The sequence below is a fragment of the Chionomys nivalis genome, chromosome Y (assembly GCF_950005125.1).
Source record: "Chionomys nivalis chromosome Y, mChiNiv1.1, whole genome shotgun sequence".
NCBI classification, from domain to species: Eukaryota; Metazoa; Chordata; class Mammalia; order Rodentia; family Cricetidae; genus Chionomys; species Chionomys nivalis.
Window position 1 is genome coordinate 1,569,279 of NC_080113.1, and position 13,413 is coordinate 1,582,691.

At 46.0% G+C, this 13,413-nt stretch overlaps 1 protein-coding gene across 1 annotated transcript; it reads right to left on the reverse strand.

The window, feature by feature from the left end:
* Nucleotides 1-2,383: 2,383 nt before the first annotated feature.
* On the reverse strand, nt 2,384-6,430 carry LOC130868803 (spindlin-2-like). The gene is given in 4 exon segments (XM_057760833.1): nt 2,384-2,978; nt 5,489-5,672; nt 5,820-6,148; nt 6,150-6,430. Coding segments are annotated over 4 exon segments (1,389 nt in total).
* Nucleotides 6,431-13,413: the final 6,983 nt, after the last annotated feature.

Below are 13,413 nucleotides of genomic sequence, written 5' to 3' on the forward strand. Positions count from 1 at the left end.
TTTACATGCTGTTTAAGGGCGTCAATTACTTTCATAAAGTCAATTTTTTCTACTTCTTCATGATTAAGGTGTTCATGTCCTTCTGTTGTGAGGTCGCTGGGTTCTGGTGGTTTCATATTATTTTTCAGATTGTTGGGTGAATCATTGCATTGGCGCCTGGCCATCTCTTCCTCCGAATGCTCTCCTATGGATCTTCTTTTACAGGATCAGGTCTCCTTGCCTACTGTTGTACCTTCCTAGTGATGGTACTCCCCAGTGATGGTTCTCCTGGTGCTCCAGTGATATCTCTCCTGGTGACAATATCAGATCTCTGTGCCCAATGATGGCTCTCCTGGTGCCAAGATTAGCTCTCTGTGCCCAATGATGGCTCTCCCGGTGCCGAGGTTAGATCTCCGTGCTGGTTGGGTAGTTCGTAAACAAAGCGCCTGCCTTGCTTGGTGCTGGTAGGCCAGTGAAACAAAGGAACTCCTGGCCACCTGTTTTCCCTGAGTATTTGCCCCCAGCACCCAGACAGGCTGAGCTAAGTGGTGTTATGTTCCCAAAGAAGGAAGGAGGCAGAAGGAAGAAGGGTTCTGGATGCAAGCTGGGTGGGATAGGAAGACAGAGGCAGTCTGCAGGGAGTAGAGTCTCTGCAGGGAGCCCAGGAGGGATGGGGGGTGTGAGGAACTTCTGATTTCCCTGTTTGGGGCTGCTGCCATGGGTCACAAACTCACCGCAATGATGGCTCTCCTGCTACCGAGCTCAGATCTCCGTTCTGCTTGGGTAGTTCATAAACAAAGTGCCTACCTTGCTTGGTGCAGGCAGTCCAGTGAAACAAAGGAACTTGCACCTGCCTTTTTGCCCTGAGGATTCGCCCCCAGCGCCCAGACAGGCTGATCTAGGTGGTGTTATGTGCCCAAAGAAGGAAGGGGGCAGAAGGAAGAAGGGTTCTGGATGCAAGCTGGGTGGGATAGAAAGAGAGAGGCAGTCTGCAGGGAGTAGAATCTCTGCAGGGAGCCCAGGAGGGATGTGGGGTGTGTGAGGAATTTCTGAGTTCCCTGTCTGGGGCTGCTGCCTTGGGTCACAATCTCACCCCAATGATGGCTCTCCTGGTACTGAGCTCAGATATCCGTGCTGGTTGGGTAGTTCATAAACAAAGCACCTACCTTGCTTGGTGCAGGCTGGCCAGTGAAACAAAGGAACTTCCGACCGCCGGTTTGCCCTGAGGATTCGCCCCCAGCACCCAGACAAGCTGAGCTAGGTGGTGTTATGTGCCCAAAGAAGGAAGGGGGCAGAAGGAAGAAGGGTTCTAGATGCAAGCTGAGTGGGATAGGAAGACAGAGGCAGTCTGCAGGGAGTAGAGTCTCTGCAGGGAGCCCAGAAGGGACTGGGGGTGGGTGTGAGGAACTTCTGAGTTCCCCGTCCAGGGCTGCTGCCACGGGTCACAAACTCACCCCAATGATGGCTCTCCTGGTACCGAGATCAGATCTCCGTTCTGGTTGGGTAGTTCATAAACAAAGCACCTACCTTGCTTGGTGCAGGCAGGCTAGTGAAACAAAGGAACTCCCGCCCACCTGTTTGCCCTGAGGATTCGCCCCCAGTGCCCAGACAGGCTGACCTAGGTGGTGTTATTTGCCCAAAGAAGGAAGGGTGCAGAAGGAAGAAGGGTTCTGGATGCAAGCTGGGTGGGATAGGAAGAGAGAGGCAGTCTGTCTATAAGGGTGTTTTTTACATTTTGTTTAAGGGACTCTATTGCTTTCATGAAGTCAATTTTTTCCACTTCTTCTTTGTTAGGGTGTTCAAGTCCTTCTGTTGTAAGATCATTGGGCTCTGGTGTTTCCATGTTGGTTTTCATATTCGTGCGTGAATTCTTGCCTTCGCACGGGCCCATCTCCTCCTAACAATGCTATCTAATGGGTCTTTTAAGTCAAGAACAGGTTTCCCTGCTGGCTAAGGGCTCTGCTTACAAAGTGCCCTCACTCCGTTTCCTGGCTCCCACCATCGGCCAAGGTCGCTCTCACCACTCAGAAGGATCTTCCGGACCAGGACAAGGGTCCCTGTTTGCCCAGGACCTTGTCCACAAAAGGCCTACCCCTTTGTAGGCCAGCCACCAAGACAGAGAAACTCCCGCTGTCTCTGCGCCGAGCTCACATCCCAGTGCCCAAACAGGCTATACTTGGTGATGTTGTAGCCCTGCAGAAGGGAGGGGGAGTGGAAGAGGGCCCTGGGCACAAGCTGGGATGTGCCAGAAATAGAGAGGTCGCAGCAGAGGAGGAGCAGACCCCGCAGAGTGTATCAGCCTTTGCAGGCTTGCCAGGGTGGTGAAGGGGGTCCGAGAATGTTCCCGCTCTGTTTCCTGTGTCTGGGCGTGGGCCCAAAACACTCTCCCCACTCATGAGGGTCTTCAGGGACAGGACGCGGCTCCTCGCTCGCCCGTAGACCTCACCAATAAAATGCCTCCCTCTCTACAGGCCAGTCCCCAAAAAAACTTAGTTGATTTAAGTGAGAGGACCAGGGGTCTGCTGCTGCTGTCTGGGCGAACCGAGGGTCGGCTGCAGCCGACCACCGCGGGACGGGGTTCCGCCACAGTTGACCACCGCGGGCCAGGGTTCTGCCGCTGCCGATCGCCGCGGGCCGTGGTTCCGCAGGTGCCGTCGGACGCGGGCCGGGGTTCCACCGCTGCCGTCCGCCGCGGGCCAGGGTTCCACCAGGCCGGGGTTCCGCCACAGCCGGCCACCTCGTGCCGGGGTTCCGACACTGCCGATCGCCGCGGGCCGTGGTTCCGCAGGTGCCGTCGGACGCGGGCCGGGGTTCCACCGCTGCCGTCCGCCGCGGGCCCGGCATCCGCCAACGCGGCCATCCACCGCGGGCTGGGCTTTCGCAGCCGTGGCCGTCCGCCACGGGCCGGGCTTCCACCGCCATGGCCGTCCGATGCGGGCTGGGCTTCCACCGCCATGGCCGTCCAACGTGGGCCGGGCTTCCGCCGCTGCTGTCGTCTGCTGTGGGCCGAAAATAACCATTATATGAATCATAATTCTAAACTGGTGTAGGAGATTGTTTGTGACTTACACCTTCCTATGTGATGAGAGCAACCACAGTGTGGAGGGGGTTCTCACTGGTCATGTTGCAGAAGCCATGGCAGCAGGAGTAGAAGGCCTCTCGCTCTCTGTAAGGAAACCAGTAAATATTGGGGACCAGTGAAAGTATGCCCTGAAACATCAAGGCTTGAGCTTTCCGACCGCAATTCCTCCAGCTAGGTTCTGGTTCTCCACAACCTCCAAAACCTCCTGAGGACCACGTTTTAAGAACCAGAAGCCTGTGTGGGCCATATCACATATAATCGTAGTGAGTACACCAATCTTTTTTATTAATGTACATCCTTTTGTCCCTCCAGAAACATTTTTATTTCCAATAAAGATAACTTGCTGCCTCTTTGGGGTCCTGAAATTGCTCTAAGGTGATGGTGGGGCATTCTTACATAACTTGCTGTGTTGTTATGAGACCTTAAGGGGACAGCAATTGTTTTAGAAATTAAAGGCAGTTAGGTTTAAACCTGTGGTTAGCAGTGTGCTGGACCCTTGGGTTACCTATAGCTGTTCTAAGGAAGGATGGATTTCCTAAGACGGGTGGCAGCACACCTGGAGGCAGGTAGTCTTACCTTTACAAATGACCCATTTTGTGGCCTTACATCAGGCTCCTCTATTCTCCTCATCTTGGTTTCTTTATCAGATTAGAACAAAAATTTAAACTCAATGTCCTGGACATAAACACAGAATGAGTTATCTATGTGAGATCACAGTGACAGAGCTCATGGGAATCTGACTCATTGTACAGGCTTGCCAGGCATCAATCTGTGGTTGGCCTAACTCTACTGCACAAGTGTTGTCATGCTTGCTCCTCTGTCCCTCCTCATATGGTCTCCATCTACAGAGAAGTCAGAAAAATCCAGCCTCGAAAGGGCAAATTCTTTACGAATGAAAGTTTCTAGAACAGAAGAGACATAGTACATTTATCTGGGCAACCTGTAGACACAATACATGGGGAAATGGAAGAAGGGATTGAAGAAGATAGAGACATGGAAGAATGGATGAACTCAACCATTCATTGGATAAGTGAGTGAACCAAGGCATGAGATGGCTAGTAGGATAAAATGTGCTGCATGCCCTCTGAAAGTCAGTCCAAATTGAGGGTAGATAAGGTTATCCACTAAGGAGGAAGCTTAGTCCATTTTGCCTTCTTTCTGCTCTAGACCCACCCAGGAGAGTGACAATGATGTTGAGGAGAAGAAGGGGCGAGGGTTTACCAGCATGCCCTGGTACAAGTTTTCACCCACATTGTAGCCAAATCACCTGACCTGCGACAGGTGATCTACATGCTGGACCCTGACTTGCTGTTTGACACCTACAACCTTACTAACTAAGTTTGTGAAGATGAAGGAATCAAAACTGCCCTGTTAAAGATGTCAGGATTCTTGCATGATGGGAGTCAGGCATCAATATCATCCTGGTTTTCTCGGGTCTGATGGGTTTGTGGGGTCTTTGCCACACTTCACCTAACATCACTGATTCCCTAGATAACTGATTTTATGGAGCTTGGTGCATTCATCATATCTGTGCATGTCACACACCAATGTGATTCAATGTGTACAAGTTTAGCCTGGGTGCGGGTGAGTCTGTTCATGAGTTTTATAACCCAAATCCCACAGAACATGATCAATGACAAGCGAACAGTGTTTTACCGGTAAGGCAGGCCAATTGTTTAAATGAACTCACAAGAGTTGAATGGCATGCATAAGACCTGTGAGAGTGCAAGACAGAAAGAATCCAGGCATGACAAAATAGGTGTCAGACAGAAGCCTGACAAAAGTAGGTAGGTAGCCTGAGGTCCAACCCATTGCAGAAGAGCCACTGAGAGGAGACACTTTTCTTTAGGCAGGAGGATCCTGGGCACTCAACATACTCCAGTGGAGATAATATACCCAGTGACTTCCAGATGGTATGAATAAAACCATTAATCAAATGAAACCTAATTTTCTTTGCTTCTGAGTATACATTTGTGTCCTTTCACAATTACTCTGTATCCTCTTAAGTCCCAACACGTCAATGTCACATCTTTCCATATGACATGCTTTTCCCTCATGCATTATCCCTCTCTGAGATCCTACGTCTTTTTGGACACTCTCCTCTGTTTCCTAAACAGCCATCTTGTCCTCTTCCACACACTGCATCTCCTTTTGTCATTCCCTCTCCAAGGGGAAAAGACCATACATAAGTCCTGTTTTGTTTTGAGGCATGTCTTTCTGTGATGTCCCATCCACCAGACACTCCATCATTGACCAAACAACATAACATCATCACATATTTTTATTTTTAGAGCAAAAAAAAAAATTCCATTGGGAAACATACCAGGATTAATAGAAGACCTGAGGTATTTCTGAAAAAAAGAGTTCCCCAAACACAGTTTTAAGTCTGACCCCCAAAATTTGTGAATTTCACTGTAACAGATCTTCATCAAATCATAGACATAGATATCGAAGTCATTATCCAACTTGATAAAATGCATGGAAGGTTTGGTGGTAACTTGGTAAATAATTTTACCTATCTTTTGGGTTCCATCTTTTTCATTGTGCTGCACACTTTTGCCTGCCAAGGAATCCCTGCCTAATTCCAAATTCACCCCTAATGGAGGACATCCTGGCATAATGTGGAGGTTGCTTTCAATGTAGTCATCTAGATGGTGGTAAAGGTACACAACTGGATCTTTCTCGTAGGTAATGTAGAAACAGGTCTTCATGGTCTGCACCTCATCTTGGACCACCCCACTCCAATCCGCCATAGTGCCTGGCATGATGAGGAGGTTGCCTTCAAGGTAGTCAACCAGGAGGTGGTAAATGTACAAGACCGGATCTTTCTTGTAGCTAATATAGAACCAGGTCTTCATGATTGGCACCTCCTCTAGGACCATCACCTTCCAGTCATCCTTAGAGCCGTTTGTGCCCTCAAGTGTATGTTTCACTGCTCTTCCAACTATGGTGTTTGAGAGATGAGTGTCTGTCTCCTGAGGAAATGGTACGTTGTTAGGCAGGAACTTAAGGTTTAAAATCCTTTCATCACTGTGAAGCTCCAATCCATAGACACAATCTATCCCATCATACTTCAACAAATAGAGAGGGATTTGTTGGCAATTGATCTAGAATGATGGCTTTCCACTGGGTGACTGGTTCATTGGCTTCCTTCCAGCCATGAGAAATTCTGCGGCCGACAATATTCTCCAGGGCCTCAAAAGGCCTAATCAGTTTTTGCTTTTGGAGAGATGAGCCATTCCTCTTCTGGAGAGGTGGCATGCATCTCATACTAAGAGGCATCTTCATCATGGCTGTAGACTTACTGAGATAGGCCACTGACCTCCTGGTCCACTGTTTCTTGGATATCTTTCTGTGATTGGGCTTCATAGCTGCCCACTCTCTAGGTTGAAAGAACTTTCCTTCTGTTTAATTCAGAAACAAAGTCATGGCCTCAACCATGAGTGCCTGCAAGGATAATAAGGGGAGGCTGTGAGGTCAAGGCTCTTTTCTGGAAGAACTTTGGGGCAGGAGCCAAAGATAGTGCTCAACAGGTTTGCATACCTAACTGTAATTTTCTCTTCAGAAATGAATAGGACAATTAGCAAATTTTTTTCTACAGCTCACTATATCAGTCTCAGAGACACATTCCTGCTGCCCAAAGGCAAATGACCTCTGCTGAGAAACCTACTTTCTGACTGACTAAGTCAATGAGAGGAGAAGGTATGCCTATCCCCTAAATGAGTAAGAAAAATCTGAACAGATAGCAAAGAATTCGAAGGACAGCCACACGTCTCCTTCAACATCAAGCTAATAGGTAGGGGGCTCAATCCAAGAAAGCCTGTCCAAGGTCATGGCACTCCAGTCCACTGGTTCTCTGTATTGTGTCTCCTGATCCAGACCCAGGTATATTACATAAAGCCATTCCGTGTCTTCATTGGGGAAGTGAGTACTGTGAGACCCACTTCAACCTGAAAGACTCATTATTCTGGGCAACAGCAGCCATTGAGAAATAATTAGTATCTTTTAAAACACCTATGGACAAAGAGGAGCTTTGCCATTTTAGTGGATTGATGAATTTGATATTGTTAGCAAAAATAAAGTGGGAAGAATAGCTGGCATTCACCATCCCCACAGCTATCAAATATAGGAGCTGGTAACAACATAAATGGTGGACCCGCAGTTCACATGAAGGAAAACTTTTGTGTACTACAGAGGTCTTAGTTGCTTTGTAAACATATTTACCAAAAGAAAATGTCCTACCTCTCCAGATTCCATCTTCCGGAAATGTTCAGGTGCAAAAAGCCTGTTGAACGGTTGTGGAGAACAGGAGCAGAACTGTCCTCTTCAGGCACTGTGAGGATAATAAACCCACCTTCATCGAAGACTAGTGCTTTGAGTGGAAGAGAGTTGCTACCATGAACCAAAGCTTTGTGACATCACCAAGGTTGTACTTACGTCAGAAATCCCCTACAAGCTTGTTACTTCCCTATTTACCCACAGAAACCTCCAGCATTCAGCTTCTAAAAAGCTGTATACAGCCACCAGGAGACACAAAGTAAATCCCCTACTAATCTTCCCAATTACTCGAGTCACACTCTTGCCCAAGCAACTCAATCCCTATATCTTATTTTTCTGAAAAAGTCTTTGGTGTCTGAGTCAAAAACTCACATTAAAGTTTTTTTTTTCGAGTCAGGCCCGGCAGGCAGGCCTAGGCGGCGGAAGCACAGGCGCGCAGGCAGGCCCGGGCGGCGGAGGCACCAGCACGTAGGCAAGTCAGGGCGGCAGAGGCACCGGCGTGCAGGCAGGCCTGGGTGGCAGAGGCACCGGCGTGCAGGCAGGCCCGGGTGGCAGAGGCACCGGCAGTCAGGCCCGGCAGACAGGCCTAGGCGGCGGAAGCACCGGCGCACAGACAGTTCCGGCCGGCGGAGGCACCGGCAGGCAGGCCTAGGCGGCGGAAGCACCGGCGCACAGACAGTTCCGGCCGGCGGAGGCACCGGCAGGCAGGCCTAGGCGGTGGAAGCAACGGCGCGCAGGCAGGCCCGTGCAGCGGAGGCACCAGCATGCAAGCAAGTCCGGGCGGCAGAGGCACCGGCGTGCAGGCAGGCCTGGGTGGCAGAGGCACCGGCAGTCAGGCCCGGCAGGCAGGCCTAGGCAGCGGAAGCACCGGTGCACAGACAGGACCGGGCGGTGGAGGCACCAGCATGCAGGCAAGTCCGGGTGGCAGAGGCACCGGCGTGCAGGCAGGCCCGGGTGGCGGAGGCACCGACAGTCAGGCCCGGCAGGCAGGCCTAGGCGGCGGAAGCACCGGCGCGCAGGCAGGCCCAGGTGGAGGAGGCACCGGCAGGCAGGCCTAGGCGGCGGAAGCACCGGCGCACAGACAGTTCCGGGCGGCGGAGGCACCGGCACGCAGGCCCGGGCAGCGGAGGCACTGGATGCAGGATAGTGCGGGCAAGAAACAGTGAAGCCTGCACTGAGAACAGATTGCCCCGCTACAATTAAATCAAACTCAATAGATAGCATCGGTAAGAGGAGATGGGCAGACGCCAAGGAAAGAATTCACCCAACAATCTGAAAAACAACATGAAAACACCAGAACCCAATGATCTTACAACACAAGGACTTGAACACCCTATCACAGGAGAAGAGGAAAAAACTGACTTTTTGAAAGCAATAGAGTCCCTAAAACAACATGTAAAAAACGCCCTCAAAGAAATGGATGAGAAGTATAACAAAAAGTTTGAAGAAATGAGTAAATACGTAAATGATACCCTGGGAAGCCAAGAAAAAACGATCAAACAGGTAATGGAAACAGTCCAAGAATTGAAAACTGAAATGGAAGCAAGGAAGAAAACACAAACTGAGGACCAGCTGGATATGGCAAATATAGGTCAACAAGCAGAAACTACAGAAACAAGCATAATCAATAGAATACAAGAGATAGAAGAAAGAATCTCAGATTCTGAAGACAACATAGAGAAAATAAACGGACTGATCAAAGAAAACACCAAAACCAACAAATTCTCATCTCAAAACATTCAGGAAATATGGGACACAATAAAAAGACCAAACCTAAGAATAATAGGGATAGAAGAAGGAGAAGAGACACAGCTCAAAGGTCCAGAAAACATGTTTAACAAAATTATGGAAGAAAACTTCCCCAACATAAAGAAAGATATTCCTTTGAATATTCAAGAAGCATACAGAACACCAAACAGACTGGATCAAAAAAAAAAAACGTCCCCTCGCCATATAATAATCAAAACACAAAATATACAGATTAAAAAAAGAATATTAAGAGCTGCAAAGGAAAAAGGCCAAGTAACTTATAAAGGTAAACTGATCAGACTTACACCTGACTTCTCTATGGAAACCATGAAAGCCAGAAGGTCCTGGATAGAGGTACTACAGAAACTAAGAGACCATGGATGCAAACCCAAACTACTATACCCAGCCAAGCTATCATTCACTATCAATGGAGAAAACAAGACATTCCAGGATAAGAACAAATTTAAACAATACGTTGCCACAAATCCAGCCCTACAGAAAGTAATAGAAGGAAAATCACAACCCAAGGAATCCAACATTGCTAACACTGCCTACAATAACCCAGGCATCTAGCGACCCTTCAACAGCACAACTCAAAGAAGGGAGACACACAAACTCTTCCACCAAAAGCAGTAAGAATAACCGGAGTTAAAACCACTGGTCATTAATATCACTTAATATTAATGGTCTCAATTCACCAATAAAAAGGCACAGGCTAAGAGATTGGATACGAAAACAGGATCCAACAGTCTGCTGTTTGCAAGAAACTCATCTCAACCACAAAGACAGGCATCTACTCAGAGTAAAGGGTTGGGAAAAGGTTTTTCAAGCAAATGGTCCTAAGAAAAAAGCAGGTGTGGCCATACTAATTTCTAACAAAACTGACTTCAAACTAAAATCTATCAGAAGAGATCGAAAGGGACACTTTATACTCATAACAGGAACGATTCAGCAGGATGAAGTCTCAATCCTGAATATCTATGCCCCTAATATAAAAGCACCCACTTATGTAAAAGAAATATTGCTAAAACTCAAGGCAGACATCAAATCACACACACTAGTAGCAGGAGACTTCAACACACCTCTCTCACCAATGGACAGGTCAATTAGACAGAAAACTAATAGAGAATTAAGAGAATTGTTGGAGGTAATGAATCAAATGGACTTAACAGACATCTATAGAACACTCCACCCAAATAGGAAAGAATACACCTTCTTTTCTGCAGCTCATGGAACCTTCTCGAAAATTGACCACATACTTGGAAACAAAGGAAACCTCAACAGATACAAAAAAATATCAGTGTCCACCTGTGTCTTATCAGATCACCACGGATTAAAGTTAGAAGCCACCAACAAAGCTACCCCCAGAAAGCTGACAAACACATGGAAACTGAACAGTCAACTACTGAACCACACCTGGGTCAAGGAAGAAATTAAGAAAGAAATGAAAGTCTTCCTTGAATTTAATGAAAACAAAGAGACAACATACTCAAACCTATGGGACACGATGAAAGCAGTGCTAAGAGGAAAGTTCATAGCACTAAGTGCCCACTTAAAGAAAACGGAGAAAGCATACATTGGGGACTTAACAGCACACCTGAAAGCTCTAGAAAAAAAAGAAGCAGACGCGCCCAGGAGGAGTAGAAGACTGGAAATAATCAAACTGAGGGCAGAAATCAACAAAATAGAAACACAAAAAAACAGTCCAAAGAATCAATGAAACAAAAAGTTGGTTCTTGGAGAAAATCAACAAGATTGACAAACCCCTATCCAAACTATTTAAACGACAGAGAGAGAACACGCAAATAAATAAGATCAGAAATGAAAAGGGGGACATAACCACAGACACAGAGGAAATTCAGAGAATCATTAGATCTACTACAAAAGCCTGTATGCCACAAAACTGGAAAATGCAAAAGAAATGGACACTTTTTTAGATAAGTACCATATACCAAACCTAAACCAAGACCAGGTGAACGATCTAAATAGACCTGTTAGTCGCGAAGAATTAGAAACAGTTATCAAAAATCTCCCTTCCAAAAAAAGCCCAGGGCCAGATGGTTTCAATGCAGAATTCTACCAGAACTTCCAAGAAGAGCTAATACCTATACTTCTTAATGTATTTCACAATATAGAAACAGAAGAGTCATTGCCAAATTCCTTTTATGAAGCTACAGTTACCCTGATACCAAAACCACACAAAGACCCAACCAAGAAAGAGAATTACAGGCCTATCTCACTCATGAACATCGACGCAAAAATTCTCAATAAAATACTGGCAAACCGAATCCAAGAACACATTAGAAAAGTTATCCATTATGATCAAGTAGGCTTCATTCCAGAGATGCAGGGCTGGTTCAACATATGCAAATCTATCAATGTAATCAACCATATAAATAAACTGAAAGAAAAAAACCATATGTTCATTTCATTAGATGCTGAAAAAGCATTCGACAAAATTCATCACTCCTTTATGATAAAGGTCTTGGAGAGATTAGGGATACAAGGGGCATACCTAAATATAATAAAAGCTATTTACAGCAAGCCGACAGCTAACATTAAATTAAATGGAGAAAAACTCAAAGCCATCCACTAAAATCAGGAACACGACAAGGATGTCCACTCTCTCCATACCTCTTCAATATAGTGCTTGAATTTCTAGCAATAGCAATAAGACAACATAAGGGGATAAAGGGGATCCATATTGGAAAGGAAGAAGTTAAGCTTTCATTATTTGCAGATGATATGATAGTATACATAAGCGACCCCAAAAACTCTACCAAAGAACTCCTACAGCTGATAAACATCTTTGGTAATGTGGCAGGATACAAAATCAACTCCAAAAAATCAGTTGCCTTCCTATACACTAATGATAAGGAAGCAGAGAGGGAAATCAGAGAAGCATCACCTTTCACGATAGCCGCAAATAGCATAAAATACCTTGTAGTAACTCTGACCAAGGAAGTGAAAGATCTATTTGGCAAGAACTTTAAGTCTTTGAAGAAAGAAATTGAAGAGGACACCAGAAAATGGAAGGACCTCCCTTGCTCTTGGATTGGGAGGATCAACATAGTAAAAATGGCAATTCTACCAAAAGCAATCTATAGATTCAACGCAATCCCCATCAAAATCCCATCAAAATTCTTCACAGATCTGGAGAAGTCAATAATCAACTTTATATGGAAAAACAAAAAACCCAGGATAGCCAAAACAATCTTATACAATAAAGGATTGTCTGGAGGCATTACCATCCCTGACTTCAAACTCTATTACAGAGCTACAGTACTGAAAACGGCTTGGTACTGGCATAAAAACAGAGAAGTCGACCAATGGAATAGAATAGAAGACCCTGACTTTAGCCCACAAACCTATGAACACCTGATTTTCGATAAAGGAGCTAAAAGTATATAATGGAAAAAAAGAGAGCATCTTCAACAAATTGTGCTGTCAAAACTGGAAGTCAATCTGTAGAAGAAAGAAAATAGATCCATATATATCACTATGCACAAAACTCAAGTCCAAATGGATTAAAGACCTCAATATCAGTCCAAACACACTGAACCTGATAGAAGAGAAAGTGGGAAGTACTCTACAACACATGGGCACAGGAGAACACTTCCTACATATAACCCCAGCAGCACAAACACTAAAGACATCATTGAATAAATGGGACCTCCTGAGACTGAGAAGCTTCTGTAAAGCAAAGGACACTGTCACTAAGACAGAAAGGCAACCCACTGACTGGGAGAAGATCTTCACCAACCCCGCAACTGACAAAGGTCTGATATCCAAAATATACAAAGAACTCAAGAAATTAGACCGTAAAAGGTTAATCAATCCAATTATAAAATGGGGCACTGAGCTGAACAGAGACTTTTCAACAGAAGAAGTTCAAATGGCCAAAAGACACTTAAGATCATGCTCAACTTCCTTAGCAATCAGGGAAATGCAAATCAAGACAACATTAAGATACCATCTTACACCTGTCAGAATGGCTAAAATCAAAAACACCAATGATAGCCTCTGCTGGAGAGGTTGTGGAGAAAGGGGCACTCTCATCCATTGCTGGTGGGAATGCAAACTTGTGCAACCACTTTGGAAAGCAGTGTGGCGGTTTCTCAGGAAAGTCGGGTTCAACCTACCTCTTGACCCAGCAATACCACTATTGGGAATATACCCAAGAGATGCCCAAACATACAACAAAAGTATATGCTCAACTATGTTCATAGCAGCATTGTTTGTAATAGCCAGAACCTGGAAACAACCTAGATGTCCTTCAATGGAAGAATGGATGAAGAAAGTATGGAATATATACATATTAGAGT